General features: G+C 40.1%; 3 protein-coding genes across 3 annotated transcripts; 2 read left to right on the forward strand and 1 right to left on the reverse strand.

Moving 5' to 3' along the window:
- Positions 1 to 2212: 2212 nt before the first annotated feature.
- LOC140778330 (stromal cell-derived factor 2-like protein) lies at positions 2213 to 5607 on the forward strand. Its single transcript, XM_073122986.1, has 6 exons — positions 2213 to 2584; positions 2679 to 2819; positions 3739 to 3879; positions 4822 to 4871; positions 4959 to 5088; positions 5264 to 5607. The coding sequence occupies exons 1-6, from the start codon at positions 2483 to 2485 to the stop codon at positions 5345 to 5347; spliced, it is 648 nt and encodes a 215-aa protein (XP_072979087.1). The 5' UTR covers positions 2213 to 2482; the 3' UTR covers positions 5348 to 5607.
- Positions 5608 to 7698: 2091 nt separating this feature from the next.
- Positions 7699 to 9982, reverse strand: LOC140777171 (U-box domain-containing protein 45). The gene is made up of 3 exons (XM_073121101.1): positions 9303 to 9982; positions 8294 to 9219; positions 7699 to 7889 (listed from the first exon to the last, which is right to left on the reverse strand). Exons 1-2 carry the CDS (start codon positions 9812 to 9814, stop codon positions 8313 to 8315), a joined length of 1419 nt encoding a protein of 472 aa, XP_072977202.1. The 5' UTR covers positions 9815 to 9982; the 3' UTR covers positions 7699 to 7889; positions 8294 to 8312.
- Positions 9983 to 13463: 3481 nt separating this feature from the next.
- LOC140779703 (probable CCR4-associated factor 1 homolog 7) lies at positions 13464 to 14665 on the forward strand. Its single transcript, XM_073124930.1, has one exon. It carries the CDS (start codon positions 13782 to 13784, stop codon positions 14607 to 14609), a length of 828 nt encoding a protein of 275 aa, XP_072981031.1. The 5' UTR covers positions 13464 to 13781; the 3' UTR covers positions 14610 to 14665.
- Positions 14666 to 16600: the final 1935 nt, after the last annotated feature.

Consider the following 16600-nt stretch of genomic DNA (forward strand, 5'->3'; position numbering starts at 1 on the left):
TGGACCCAGATCCAAACCTGACCATTTTTTAGTTCATATTAGTGTTAATTAGTTTCTCATTTATTTTTTTATAATATTTTTAACCTCATTACCTATCCATTTATCCAATATGCTCTTATCTCACTCAGATTAGAAATTCCAAATGATTACCTTTTTATATTTAAAATCTTCTTTTAAAATTAAAAATTGAATCGCCTGAATTTATAATTCGGCAGTGATGCAATGTTTTCTTAACAAAAATATAAAAAAATTTCTTAATAGATTATAAGTTTGTAGGCTAATTATAAACTGGATAGAAAAGAAAACAAAATTTGCTAGTGCTTGTTTGCATTATGGTGTTGAGTAGGAGCTTGTTGACAAATTCTATTGCTGATTCTTTCTAGTAATTTGGGGTGGTATTGTTTGATGTCCTGAAGAAACAAGTTCTTGACCAAAAATAAACCTCCTTATAAACTATTGAGCAAATTTATTAGCAAACAGGGTCTCTATATCACTATTATCTCAGAGAATAACTGAACTGTTTATCAATTTATATTATCAGTAAAATGTTAAATTATTATTTCACAATTAGAGAAAGTGTCTAACATTTCAATATTTTATCTTTAAGTATTTTAGTTTAACTGAGTACTTTATATATAAACTATCCGATCCGTATACGAAACTATCCGATCCGTATCCGAAAACTATCCGATCCGTATCCGAAAATTATCCGTATCTGTTTTCTTAGGATATGGTTTTAATTTTTGCTATCCGTCAAATATCCGTATCAGAATCCGTATCCGGATAAAAAATATGGATCCGGATATGGGTTGAGCACTATCCGAACCGTATCCGATCCGTTTTCACCCCTAATGGCAACCCTTAGAATGTCTTACAATTTGAGGATCAACGGCACAATAAGAAAAAATATATATGTATTAAGACCAAGAGAATGCATGAGATAAACAAGAAATATAGTTTGGAAAGTAGCAATAATACACGTATACAAAGGGCGAATGTCAGTTTTTGACTAAACTAGGCTCATTTTATATTATTTTTTATTAAAATAAATTATAATTTTAACTATTATTAAATAGTGTCTAATTCATTATAGTCTTAACAAAATTGCTGAACAGACATTTTTTTCTACCTTAACTGCTGAAAGATTAAAATAAAGATTTATATATATAAAATGACGATCAATTTAATATTTTTATTAAGAATACAGTGAATTAGACCTTATTTAATAATAAATTTTAAAAATAATTAATTCGATAAAATAAAATTTAGAACAAAACTAGTTTAATCCCAAAAAAAAAAAAAACCTCAATTGTATCAACTTTATTGCGACTACTATAAACCTAAAGCTATCCACTTGAACACCAATTTTTACTGTCCACAACCTATTAGCATAAGTGAAATAAGTGATAATAAGTGTGGATTGGAAAATAAACCTTCCAACTTCCGAATCTATAGAAGACCCAACGATTGCAACGAAAAAAGGGGGGTGAAAAAAAAGAAAGAATCTTAGACCCTCAAACCACCAACTACCCCTCTTATCATAAAGCTCGCGGCCAAAAACCTTGATGGCCATTTTATTCTAATTTTTCTCTTATTCGGCAACCAGACAATAAGGTTAGGAAAATAAAATCAGAAAAGAAAAGAAGATTTAACGTGACATGGGATAATAATAATAATCTAAAGAGGTGTGCCATCAAATTTGGTTGACTTGAGCTACAATGTTTGTCGAATGTCACGTATCTCTTTTGATTGATTCCATATCCATCACATTAATCGTCATTGTCATCGTCATTGTTGCCGATCGCTTAAAAAATATTTATTTTCACGTCATGCAACCTATTAGGATTTTCCTTTTCTTTTTCTTATTTTTCTTAATAAAAAATAGCCATTTAACTTATTGCTTACTATTACCCAACTGAAAATATGAATTATACTTGGTATTCATTGAAACCTAGTCTAATGCTCTTCTCAGCCCATCTAAGACTTATGGAGGCCCAAATGCTACAGTAGCCTGCATTTGACTTCAAATTTGCGTTTGAATCTTAAGTTCAAAATTAATTGCTCTTTAACACGTAGCAAAAGTGTAAAGTGGCGGGCTTTACCCAATTAGGAAGCTCCACATCCTCAGGGAAATCGACGTGGCGTGTTGTAATTAGCTGGAAGGTCAATAACTGACGTGGTGACCCCACCTTTAAATTCCGGAGGAGCAACGTGTGAAGAAGCCCGACTCTCTCTCCTGGAAGCAAACGGGAAGGGAAGGATCACCGGATCTCTCGGCGCGGTAAGCTTATAGGTGACGTTTGGCTCACCGTCCCTCCTGGCGGATCGGGTCGTGGATCCGCTGGGGACGCAGACCCTCTCCCGGAGGAAGAGGCCCGTCGCCGCCCCTTCTACCCCCCGATCTCCTCGTCCTGCTTCTCGTAACCTCCAGTTTTGGCAAAGCACGCGATTCAGTTCCCTCGTCCTCCTCCTGCTCCTCCTCATGGCGCTTTCCATTTTTGCCCTCTCTCTCTTCCTTTTTCTTGGCTTGGATCTCGAGGGGGACTCCGTATCCGCCGCCGCCGCCGCTTCCGAGGGTGTCGAGGTCTGTCTTGGGAACCCTAGATCTCGAGATCTACGATTGTTCCTTAGTTTTTCTTCTTCTTTTGTTGGAAAGAGAATTTATTTTTGGATGCCAGGTTACTTATGGGAGTGTGATTAAACTGATGCACGAGAGGACTAAGTTCCGGTTGCATTCGCATGACGTGCCGTATGGATCCGGAAGCGGGCAGCAGTCGGTCACTGGGTTTTCCAATGTGGATGATTCCAATAGCTATTGGGTGCGTATGCTGGAATTTTTGCGATTAAATTTAGGAGTAATATGTTTTTTGTTCTCTTTTGTGCTGTAGGAACTTGGAAGTATGGTTAATTAGCTAATCTTAAATGGCATGATTGACTTCCTAATATATTGAGATCTAAGGATCCTGTGTGGTTTAAGTAAGTTGTGCTTGGCCATTTTTTGGTTCGTCCCATAGTTGTGTCAAATTGACCTGATTGATAGATAATCTAGTTTAGCTTCCTTTGCTTAACATTTTGAACCGAGCCCATAACTATCTGTTAAGAGGATTAACTTCATGCATGGTTCATTTTGTAGTTAGTCAGGATTTGTGGAGGTAATTTGTAATCCTTGATGTACCTGCACAGATAGGCCTCAGCATGCAGTAGATATGCACTTCTAGGTTATTAACATCTATACTTCCGCTTAAATGATCCCTCGGTATCTTCTATCACATTTTAGTCTGTAGATTGGCCTTGGAGTGAAACTCATTGCAGATGGTGCTAGATCTATGGATTTATGTCTTGCTATAGTTCTTAGTAAGAAAACGTCATAAATTTGTTTTATTGAAATTATGTACAAATTGTGCTTTTCTTCCAAATATTCTTTCTTCTCTGGTATATAAAATACAGAGTACCATCAATTGCTTTCCAGATTGCTAGTCATCATTATTAACTTATACTTCCCATAGATTATTTGCCTATGATTTGCCTATGATTAGCCCATGCCATAAATGCATATCTTGCAGATGTGTGATCATTTCAACCATTCTTATAGCTCTTTCTGTAAATTAGGCACTGCCTATTAGATATATTCCTAAGGCGATCATCACATTTGCCTTTATCCGTCTAACTGTTTTTGAGGTTGTTCAATACATTGCCGTAATATTGATATGCTAATCTGTATTCTGTGTACTCTCACAGATTGTAAGGCCTACTCCAGATTCATCTTCTAAACAAGGTGATGCGATTCAAAGTGGAACTATTATTAGGCTGCAACATATGAGCACTCGAAAGTGGCTGCACAGCCACTTGTATGCATCACCAATATCTGGTAACATAGAGGTCAGTGGGGTATCCTACTTTCATGTTTTGTTCCCATAACTGGATTATGCTAGAGTATATATATATAGTTGTATTACAGCTGTTATCTCTCTTCCCTTCATTCTTCCATTTTGTCTTGATTCTTCAATGGATTATTACAAGTGAGACAAAAATATAATGTTGTACATTCTTTATCTACTAAATGAATAAGCAAAATGATGCATGATCTTGTTTTATTTGTAACCGTGAATCCTCTCATTTGTTTTGTTAATTGTCCCGTTGAGGCTATTGAAAAATTGGGTGTTGTATTCTGACAAAGTTTACAAGGACATTTTGTGTAAAACATATAAAGATGGGATAATACTTGTTTCTTTGAACATGTAATGCCACTAATTATCAATAATCCCTTAGATATTAAGAGGTTATACGTGGTAAACTTATGAGCTTTCTCATATATGGCATTTTTCTTGATGTAAACTTCAGGAAGTCACTGCAACTTGATGTAGTGTAAATCATCTTAATCAGTGACAAATTGCCTTTATCCATAGTATTCCCCCCACTGTAGATGGAGCCACAAGTATCCCCGTCTTTCTTATAGTTTATTTGGGAGGGCCAGACAGTCATGCATCTTACACATAAGCAACATGTTGGCTGGGTAAAGGATACTATCTTTAATTCTTATTGATTGCTGTATCTTTTCACTGTCTTAATTTTGCACTAAATTGAAAATGTGAAGCAGGCCTCGACAAACTCCTATTCTGAATATGTTGAGAATCTTGTGTCCATGATGTACTTTCTATAATTGATATGCTCCATGCCAAATGATTGCCCTTTTTGACAATCTATAGGCAATCAATAAATGATTTGGTTGGTGTCAAAAGATCTGTAGTTTTCTCACATAGTTTTTGCTTAAAGTGGATCAAAGTAGATATATATCCCTGAAAATCTATTTGCCATCTGCAGGTGAGCTGTTTTGGAGGGGATGGTGAATCAGATACTGGTGACCACTGGAAGTGAGACCTTGTATCTGTCTATAACACATATGTTTACTGACTTTTCTATTGTATTTCTTAGCCATTCTTGCATATTGTTTGCATCAGGCTTGAAGTTGAAGGTAGTGGGAAAACATGGAGGCAAGACCAAAAAGTAAGACTCCGACATGTTGATACTGGTGGTTACCTACACAGTCATAACAAGAAGTACACTCGCATAGCTGGAGGACAGCAAGAGGTAGGAAGAGAACTTATGGTTCTTTTTTAGTTATTCTCTCTTAGCAGTATTACCATGCAATCTGCATGTTAGCTCAAAATAAACTTCACTGATTGCCTTTTCTAGGAAAAGGAATTTTGAGAACTTTTCTATCCATTCCATAATTAAATTCTTAGCTCGAGCTTTGGTTCTGCAGGTTTGTGGTGTTCGGGACAAGCGTCCAGATAATATCTGGTTAGCAGCGGAGGGCGTATACATTCCACTGCAGGGAAGCAAATAAGTATTTCAATTTCTTTGAGTAAAAGTATTGTTTAGAGTTTTGCTAGTTGTGAGGCTGATGATGATAATCTCATCTGCTCACATTTTAGGGTACCTTAATAGAGCATGCATTATTTACCACTCGGTGTTAAATATTGAATACAGAATCCTTGGGACTACATTTTCCGGATGGTAAATATGCTGGATTCTCCAGCGTCTACATTCTATGACATTATATGATAACTTGATTCTTTCAACAAAATCAGGTGCTTTTATATGCTATCATCCTCTACCAGTTCTCATCTTTTCAGTGCGTGATTGATTGCATAGGGAAAACATAGTTGCAGACCTGATGCTTTTATCTCAGACAAGCAAAGGTGAGGCGTAACCTCATCTTTTCTAATCTCTCATCGATACAAAAAATAATAAAAATAAAAGCAGGACCTCGCCAATCTCTCTTACCTGGAGAGTGGAGAGTTCTGAAGTTTAACCCGTGGGTTTGAGGAATTGCTACATATTTGGCAATTTTTAGATGAAACCTTTTTACCAGTTCAACTCCGATGCCTGGGCTAGTGGCAAAGTTCACGCGAGAGAAAAAGACATAGCGTGGGCTCTACTGTCTAGTCTTGTCGATTACGATTACCTTGCAAAAAAAAGTTGCATGGATTCTGCTGTCAATTAGTGCTTTATTGCTACGGTGGGTCGTGAAATAATTGGTACCTTCAGAGAAAACGATGTCATCGTCCGGGAATAACCAAGTGGAACAAGGAACATTATGGAGAGGTGCCTGCTTTTCTTCATAAAACGTCCCCGTTCTCGTGATGCGATGCAAAACTTTTCTAGAAGACGTACTGCTGATTTCTTTCCTAGTCTTGTCACAGGTCGTTAGATTTTTTTTTCCTCTGTTCTGGTTGTTCTTTAGATTTTTCTATGCTGATTTGGTGGCTGGTAGCTTGCTTGACGGCTCGCTCCATTAGATTAATAGCTCTATGGTACAGTTTAGAGAAGTAGCTCAATAGTTTAAAAAAATAGTTATATAATATATATAATTTGAAATTTAAATTAGTCAGCTTACTATTTTAAAGTTTAAGTGTATTTGTATGCCGATTGATACTTTGTTCGTATCTAGTTTTTGAGCCGTTAAATCATAAAAAGATAGTTATTTTATTAGCTACTTGAGAGAGAGAGAGAGAGAGAGAGAGTTATAATATCCATTGTTTGTCTCCCACTCGGTCAGCACCGCATTATTTACTCTGATTTGGCATTTATTTTATGTAGTCATGGACTAATCTCAACAACTTGGCCAGCAACAGTCAAATATCATCAATGTGTGGTAGCTTATACTATACTCATTAGTCTTTTTCATTACCATTTCAGTTGACAACCGTGAAAGCACATTAAGAGCACTCACTTTTACCACCATCCACATCATTTGATTATCCCCCAATCACTGTAGAGGATCTTAAACCAAATTTAAGACAATTTAATGCATTGTAATAGAATTCAGAATGGAAAAACCACGAAAGAAAACAAAATCGGGGAAGAGCAGGGCCAAATTTTGACAGATTGCAAACTTCATCTTGTAGATCCATATCCATTGGTTAGTCAAATTCGCAGTCGTCCAATGGCAAACGACGGCAGTAAATCGATCCAATTTTGCCGGATCATAGAAATAGCTAGAAATGGTGAAACTAGCAGTAACCTCACTCCCTCAAAAGAATATTTTGAAAATATTAAAGAACGGATAGAACCCGTGTAAACCATAAAGTGCAATTATGTACTCAAGAAAACAGTTACTTAGTGCTTTAGGAATCATTTGGTTCCAAGGTCTTATTCATGAGCCTTACTTACTGTTCGTAAAACAGTTGCTCTGCTATAGTAAATGCCAGCTAAAAGAGGATCTATCTTCTTTTTTTTGCTTTTTTCTTTTTGGTCTAGTTAACCATATCACACTGGCATGCACTCCAGCACACCTACCCTTGTCCAGATTCGAAATGTTGTTGCGCAGTGATAAGAAGTTTAGCTACGGAACACGTGAACCTAAGCAACTAAGGAAGAGCCACATTGCAATCGGCCATCCTTTTCACCCTACTACCAAGCCCAGTTGTCCGGTAGTGGTGGGTGTGGCCCCAAGACTTGGGGTCACTGCATCAAAAGCTTTCGCTTTCTATCCCTCTTCCTCCATTTGGTTGCAACTTATCCGGCATGCAGTGGCAATGACAGCTACCCCTTAACAACCACTGCAAAAGGCTGCCATCCATGCACGCCACTGATGAGTAATAGTAACTAGCAAATGACACCTGGGACCTCCCCTTCCACAACATCTATAGCAAATACTATCGATGAACAAATGTACATATATATATATATAGAGAGAGAGAGAGAGAGAGAGAGAGAGAGAGAGAGAGAGAGAGAGGAATAACATCTATACATATATAAAACAAGCATAGGAAAGGATGAAGTAGCTAAAGATTTCGCTATACAAAAATTGTGATCAATCAACTACCTCTTCAAGGATAATTTAATACATACTGGTATGCACTCGGTAAGAGGTCCATCCTCTCCTGCAGCAAAAGCACATGGGGTTTCATTAGTAAAGAGTAATCGAGTACGCTTAGATTCTTCATTTCCTTGTATGTAGCCCATTAAACTAGGCATCGTGCCTGTGTACAGAAAAGAACAAAAAGGACAGAGAAAAGAAAGCGAGATCGAGCACTGAGACACGTCCCCTGCCAAAGGCCTGACCCTCCCTATAGTGACCTCAACCTTATAGCACAATGACAAACGACTCCTTCGACATGGGAAAGCTCAAAATTTCCTCTTTCTTTTCCTTTTTTCTAAGGACACGCACGAAAAACGTAGTAGAAAAGGGGAAAAAAAAGAAAAGAAGAATATATCTTTCCATTCTATAGAAGACCGAGAAAATTAATTAAGAAACGAATCATGTAGAAAAAAGCTCTCAACTTACTGATTAGAAAGTGAATTCCTTAGAACGGCAAGCTCTTGGAAGTGGAAGAGACGGTGAGTGATCTAAAATGTTCCGATGGCGCGAATTCTTGCGGCAAATTTGCTCTTTTTACTATCCTTCGCATATTACTCTGTAGACTCTGCTGGACCAACTGATTCACCGCCTTCTTCTCGTCGCTCATTCCCATCTCGTCTCTCTCCTCCTCCTCTTCCTCTTTACCCTCCGCGATGGACAGCGGTGCGGACACTGCCGGTACACTGCAGCAGACCCCGCTCCCATCCTCCACCTGCTTCCCTTTGTCGACTCGTAGGATCTCGAGTACCCGCGAGGCTCTCTTCTGGGCGAGAGGACTTCCGAGGAGGGTGAGCTCGAGGAGGGCGGAGACGATCCCGGCCTCCACCATGGCGGTGCGCTCACCGTACCCGGCCTTGTGGGCCATCACCATGAGGATGTAGACCGCCTTTTCTTGGCAACCGGGGGCGTCGGACCAGTGGAGGACGTCGACTAATATGGCTAAAGCGTCCTTGGATCGGATCACCGCCCGCCGGCCCTCCGGTGAGGCGACGAGGTTGGAGAGGGCGGCAAGCGATCGGTCAGTGACGTCCATGTCTCCGATGGCGGCGAGGATGGCGGTGACTAGACCGGATTCGACGAGATGGGGGGCGTTCGAGGCGGCAATGGAGAGGTTGAAGAGAGCACGGAGCGCGTCTTGCCTCGATTGACGAGAACTGGGGTTAGGGTTTTGGAAGGAGTTCACCAGGAAGGGGATCACCCCGGAGGAGCCGATGATGGACTTGTTCGAGTCGAGAGCGCTAAGACTGAGGAAATTCGCCACGATCGCCTCGGAAACGGAAGGGGGGCTCCCCGATTCGATCAGATCCAACATCTTGTGCACCGCGCCAGCTTTTACGATCGCGGCCTTGTTACTGAGAACAGATCGAAAGCAAAAACCCTGAGCATCCGAGAGGAAAATCTATCAAGAAAAGAGGGTTAGATTGCCGGTACTCACATGTCATTGCCGATTCCTAGGTTGAGAAGCGCGTAGAGCGCGGGGATCTGGAGCTCGAGATCGTCGTAACCAAGCATTCCGACTAGGGGAGGTATGGCTCCCAGCATTGCGAGCGTCTCCCTCGCCTCGGCATCGTCCTTTGTGAGTCGCCGGATCTCCGTCGCCCCATCTCGTCGCCTATCGCCGCCATTGTCATCGAGATCTAACCATCTCACCACTCTCTGCAGCTCCTCGAAGGCCTCTGTTTTCCTCTGCGCCTCCGCCTCCCCCTCCCCATCCCCCTCCGCCTCGTCGGACCCAGATTCCGAGACCTCCGCCCTTAGGAGCTCCCTTAACCGATCCGATCTCGGCCGTGGCTTTGGCGACTCGAAGGCCGCGGCCGCACTGCTCTTCCGTCGTTGGCTGGATACGCCGCATGTTAGCGCCTCGAGAAGCTTCCGTCGGAAGGAGGCAGCAGAAAAGAGCGGCCACAGCCGGAAGCTGGCGTAGTCTCCTCGCTGGCATTTTGCCATCTCTGGTAGATGCTCTCGCGAGCTCACATAGGTGGAGACGACGACGAAGAAGAAGGTAGAAGCGTACTCTATACTCTCTATAATCTCTTTCGATCTGAAGCTTATATATAATAAAAACCGCGCGACTTCCGATGCTCTCCCCCCTTTTCTCTCTCTCTCTGAGCTCCTTCTGATTTATATTGGTTTGTCTGTTTTAAATTTTTACTGGTGGGAATTAATCATGCCATTATATTTATATTTGACTTTTATTATTAAGGGTAGGATTAAGTTCGCATTTAATAGAACTAGTACTAGTGTCGTCCGGTCGTGCTTTAAAACTTGAAACGCAAGTTTATACAACGGACGTCAGGGCTTGACCGGAAAAAGGGAGTACCGAGTTAAGGCATCGAATCACTTGAAACTACGGTGCTGCCACTGCACCTAATGAACCACTAATTTCCAAGGATCTATATTATCTTTGGCATTTATGCGGTCGCATTAATGGTAGATCTCCTAGCTTTCCAAGACTGGACCATAAATAATGTAGAGACGAACAGAGAGATTTAGTTTTGTTCCTTAAATTTTTTAAAATAATTAAAAGAATTTACTCAAAAGTATTAAAGTTACTTTGGCATAGTAATTATTCATTAAGAACATGGTCGAAAAAAAAAAGAATTAAGGTGTTTTTAGTAAATATCCTAAAACAAATATTACACTGTGACAAATTTCCTCCTGGTAGTAAAAGAAAGTACGGTCAAAACTAGATTTTAGGGAGTAGTTGGGGCCCAGCGAAAATAAACTAAGTAGGAGTGGATGGGATCATCATGGGACTGGAGATATAATATAATGATTGGATTAGGTAGATAACCTTATCTGATGCCTAATTAAACTCAGGCCATGGCACATGATGACCATAACGCAGCAGCCGTGTCGGTGCTCTACTGCTCTGAGACCCAACTGAGCTGTCATCCCGTTGTTGGGCAATTGCCAATCGGGCTGGAAGGAGTCAATAGCTTGCTGCTGACCATGTGACGCGAGACCTGGTCGATACTTTCTAGTCTTCTAAGATGAGCGAAGAAAGTCGTACTCGAGAAAAAGACGACAAATTTTCTTTCTGTCGTACTTTGTAATCTGCCGAATACTGCGTGTGTAGGAAGTTTATGCAGTCGGGGAAGGAGAGGATCTTGTGCGTGGTCCGAGTCAGAAAAGAAATTGAATGAAACCCGGTCTTCTTCGCCGCTTTGCTCTCTTTCTTTTGTTTCCCACTTGAAAGTTGAAACGCATCTCATCCGCATTTCCCTTGCTTTGTTCCAGAACTACAGGAACTAGATTCATCTATCTATCTATTTATTTATTTAATTATTTGGCAGTCAAACTAGTTTAACAGCTTAACTCATCTTTCCTTTTTCCTCTCTCTTATTGAAATAAGGGCTCATTTGTACTGGTTGTTGGTTTATTTATTATTATTATTACTAAAAGGTCAGCATAGATAGTCGAAAGGCATGGGGAGCGAATATGGCACCATAGTTTAGGAAATCACTCTTCTAGTCCTATCGAATGGGGACAACTTCGGAACTCCAATATAAATAATGATGCTTAAAAGAAGTCGCCTTTTTATAATTACAAGCACATGCTTTCATTTTAACTACACTGGAGTAACGTGCATCTCAATAATGGGGGAGTGCTAACCCACATTGGTCGTTTCAAATTCTTTCTCCAATTTGTGTACTTGGGTTCTATAATTGATGAGCTTGTGAGTGAGTTGAGTTGAGTTATTGGGCTTTCTGGATAGGAGAAGGGGACCAGGATTAGTATCGGTTGGCCCAAATGCAAGGCCATTTTATAGGCTATCCAAATGGCCTTTAAAAAGGAGGAGTTTATGATGCAGCGGGTCTCCAAATTGCTACATCTACGGAATGAGTTTAAAGATATTTTAATACATACTAAGGTGATTTTGAATCGTTTGTTCCGAATCTGGTGCCATTTGGACTCTCACAATGGGCCCTATAAGGATTTTGGGCCGGCCCATGCTCCCCAATCACTAAGGACTTTCAAATTGAATGGGGGATTCAGTGGGATTCACCCACTTGGATCTTGGTGGTTGCTATTGGGTCGGGTTTGAGAAATAAAAAGAAAGAAAGAAAATAATAGGCTACGAGACTTTGGATCTGCATGTTGGGTGGAGCAGTCATGCTATAAGTTTAGGTTTTGGGTTGGGACTCAGGTTTCGAGTTTGAGGCCGGATTGTGGCATGAGAATTCGTTATAGTTTGGTTGTCGGCCGGTGAGTTCAGGGCTACTGAGCTATATTTGCGTTCAAGATCCAAGCATGCTAGTGTATCACCATGCATATCATATGGTCTTGATTACGGTCACTGAAAAAAATATATTTAAGAAGTGCTGTGGCCAAGGAGAATTTATATTTGTGAGGCACAGTAACTTTTATTATTCCACAATGTTGAGGTCTAGTTTCCTTTAATCTTCTTAATTATACCATTGATAAAGGTCAGGAACCTAGGATACAAATGCTAATTAATCTTGGCTCCCGGTGCTAACGACCAAATGGTTAGAATAAAATTGGGAATGTTAATGACAATATAGTGCATTCCTTTGAAACTTTATATTTGTTATTAACTGGATAATCTAAAAGGACTGTTTGATTTTTGTAATAGAATGAACGACTAACCTCCTAGTTTTTGTTTGAAAAAAAGGTTTTGTTATTGTTATTAACTAGATATTTTAAAATAATTATTTAATTTTTTATAAAAAAATATAAGTTTGTAGGCTAATTATAAGTTATTCAAATGACCAAACTTTCTCACCGGACAACTAGACAAAATCCTTTAAGAAACAGATCACACTAATCTCAAACTATATGCATAGTGCTGAAATTAAAAATTTAAATATTAACTCAGAAAAATCTAATCACCACATTTATTATGAATCGGTAGTGGCCTTATTCATCCAACTTGCTACCATCCGGAGGAGTTAGCATCTGTGCAATCTGTACAAAATGTCCTTTGAATGTTATGTCATTTTCAGACATTCTCAACTTACATTGCGTACTTGTTTCATTTTCTATGAAAATATATTAATCGTGGGATCATTTTCAATGGAGTGTATAATTTGTGGGACCTCTTCACAATATGGTGTGGCTTTGTTTGATGGATGAATATTGAATAGTGCCAACTAAGACAAAGCCCATTTTAGCCCAATAAGGTGCTAATTTTTTCAAAAAGAATCTCTTATCCGAAACCAGCGTCACAACTTGTATCCATTCTTCGCGTACGAAAGCTACTTTAATCAGCAGTCGTCTATATACTGGAGCAGATTTTCTTTTTTCTTTTTAATTTTCACTACTGCGTGCCAAACTTCAATTGGTGATCGCAGCACTCTGCCAGTCACTGACTAGTTTTACGTGCCAGGCTGCAGTATTCCGGTGGCCTATAGAAAGCACAGATATCTTTATACTATGGTTTGAAATTTTTATATATAAAAGCTAAAAACGCAGAGAAGGATGAAACATAGAGAGAGAGAGCTACTAACAGAGATATATCCTCCCTAAATAACCTACCAGAACACGCCACGTAGAATCAAAAAGTCGGGCGTATCTGGTACAGGCGGAGCATTAGAACGCCACTACCCTTATTCCTTCTCCTCCCCCCCCATCTCTATCTTCTCCTTTCCCCTCTTCTCTTCTTTCTCTCTAACGTTTTCTCTCTCGTCGAGACCTTCCTTTCCCCAAGATGGGAGTTGGCCGCGGGGGGCGAACTCCGCGTCCTTGAAACCTACTCCTGTGGAACCCTCGCCCTCTCAAGTAAACTACCCTCATATCTCCCCCAACCTGAAAAGGTTTCGTCCTCTCACGGCAAACCCTAGTCCCCTTCCAGATCCATCGTCCTCTCTCTCCCCGATTCTCTTCCGTTGTCGATTTCTAGAGTTTTCATCGCAGATCTGTTTGGGTTTGTAGTCCTCCATTTGATGCATCTATGTCGTCGATCCTGCCGAAGAACGAGACGGTCCAGATCCGCGAGGTGTGGAACGACAACCTCGAGACCGAGTTCGCCCTGATGCGCGAGATCGTCGACGACTTCCCCTTCGTCGCCATGGATACCGAGTTCCCCGGCATCGTCTGCCGCCCTCTTGGCAACTTCAAATCCAGCTCCGAGTTCAACTACGCCACCCTCAAGGCTAACGTCGACATGCTCAAGCTGATCCAACTCGGCCTCACCTTCTCCGACGAATTCGGCAACCTCCCGACCTGCGGCACCGAGCGTGGCTGCGTGTGGCAGTTCAACTTCTGCGAGTTCGATGTGTGCCGCGACGTCTACGCCTCTGACTCCATCGAGCTCCTCCGCCAGAGCGGCATTGACTTCGACAAGAACAGCGAGAAGGGGATTGATGCGACTCGCTTTGCTGAGCTGCTCATGTCGTCAGGAATCGTGCTCAATGATTCGGTCCACTGGGTTACTTTCCATAGTGGGTATGATTTCGGGTATCTACTCAAGTTGCTTACTTGCCAGAACCTTCCCGATACACAAGCCGGCTTCTTTGATCTTATCAACATATATTTTCCGATGGTATATGATATCAAACACCTGATGAAGTTCTGCAATAGTCTCCATGGAGGGCTTAACAAGCTTGCCGAGTTACTTGATGTCGAGCGTGTCGGAATTTGCCATCAGGCTGGCTCGGATAGCTTGCTCACCTCTTGTACTTTCAGGAAGTTGAAGGAGTCGTTCTTTAACGGCTCCACGGAGAAATATGCTGGTGTCTTGTATGGTCTGGGTGTGGAGAATGGACTGAATACTCATTGAGTAAGAAAAATATTTATAATAAAATGAATGAATGAAAAAAAGAGTGTTTGGTGATATATTTGGTGGTGTTCCCTTCTTTCTCTTTTGCGTTTGGTTAATCCTCTCGGGATGAGCAGATTTCCTTTTGCCTTCTTATTATCTAGCTGTGTTTCTTTCTTTTGTGGATTGAGAAAGCATGCTTTCTCTCTTTGAGTTTGACGTGAATCCTTGTGGGATTAGTTATTACAACATCTTCAATTATGTTTGGTTCCGGTAAATGTTCAACGACACTTTGAAGCTTCCAATGCAACATATTTCCTTCTCCTTGGTATAGGATTTTCATCTACTACTTTTTATTTTCAGGTGGTCGATATACTTTTGTAGAATGTTCATAATCCAAGGTACGTTTCTGATCCTTCTCTTCTTCACCTTATTATTTGTGTATGTGGTGCAAGCTTCAGTATCGGTTACCTCGAGTGTGTTTAAGGAACAGGTGGTTTATCACGATTATTTTTGCTTTTGTAGATTCTGATTTTGCTGATAGATGCATATATCATTTTGTTTAGAAATCCAGTAATTTAGTTGTGAGCAATTTCTTTGCTAGGTCCGTAATTTCATATGTTACTCATGTATTACTTGGCCATTTGGAAATGATGCTAGTTGCAGGCTTGCAGTTAACTCAATGTAAGGCATTCAAACATGTCGTGACATTAATCTTTCTCTTCACTAATGTTCCATGTGAGAAATCATTGGCTCTTCACTGATGTAATGCAGCTCTCTGTTTTGCAATTTCTTGCTCATCCTTATGAGTTATGAATTGTACTTAAAGATTTTTCAGTTTACCCTCAATGTTATGTTCGTTTATGTAACTATATGCCAATATAGTTTTCATCCCCCTGTTTCATGTTGAACTGCCTAGATGACCTAGAACTGAATCACATGAGTAAAGCAGTCTCAGATTATGAATTGTACTTATGGGTGGTGCAGTGCTCTTAGTTTTACTTGCAATAGAAATTTAGATTTTAGTAATATAGAATTAGCGTATTACTGTCCAATGTCCATGATTGATTGTGCTTTTGGCTAGATTCTTAGCCAAAGCATACTATATGATTGACAAATGATGACTTCTATAGCTCATACTATTGACATGGTATAGGGTATTAGGTCCCATAGGAGAGAAATGACCTAAGAAAAAGACTGAGCGATACAGGGGGATATCGTCCTTTTTCCTTGCTGAATATCCAATTTTAATTACATGTAATAGGAATTCTTTTAAGGCTGAACACTTTGAGCGCTTCATCTGAAGTGTCATTCCTGTGTTGCTGGTTTTACTACATTTAAAGTATCGCACTTAAAATATAATTCTCATGATTTTGGCCTCCCCGAGTGTCCGAATGTTTAAAATTTCTTAAGTCGGTGTAAATGGAATTCAAATATTGATGTATGAATTTAAAACTTTCCTACTAGGGTTGTGCAGTGAGTCATCTTATTCTTACTCCGTATTTATGATTTAATGCCTTGTCGTTTATAAGCAAAAGTAACGGTCAAATTCTGTGATATTCAGGATTCATATGCGTGACGTGCAGTGATGAGATGTCTTACTGAAAAGATGAGCTGTATTTTCAGTGCTTTTACGCAAGTATTGAAAGCCCTTCGCTCTTTCTCTCTCTTTCTCTCTATATAGGTCAGGCTGTACAACATTAGAATTACAGTCAATTGGTATATCTCATGTTCTGAAAGATAGAAGAGCGAGAATGGAGGAGAGAAAGGCATAGAGGAAAGAGATTCTTGAAGCGTTCCTAGTTTTTGTTGAAGGTATAATCTCTTTTAATCAAAACATTTCTTGTTTAGCATTCTATGAGATTGGATTTTCCTTTTCTAACCTCTTCGAGTGTATTGTAATATTTGTTGGATTCAGCATGATGTCTCTGCTTTCTTTCGATCACCTGTTGTTCGAAGTTTCTTGCAGCACAAAAGCTTGTATGAAAGTTTTTGTGATCCTGTAAAACAGA

This window comes from Typha angustifolia, chromosome 15 (genome assembly GCF_048772165.1).
Source record: "Typha angustifolia cultivar Huaian chromosome 15, ASM4877216v1, whole genome shotgun sequence".
NCBI lineage: Eukaryota > Viridiplantae > Streptophyta > Magnoliopsida > Poales > Typhaceae > Typha > Typha angustifolia.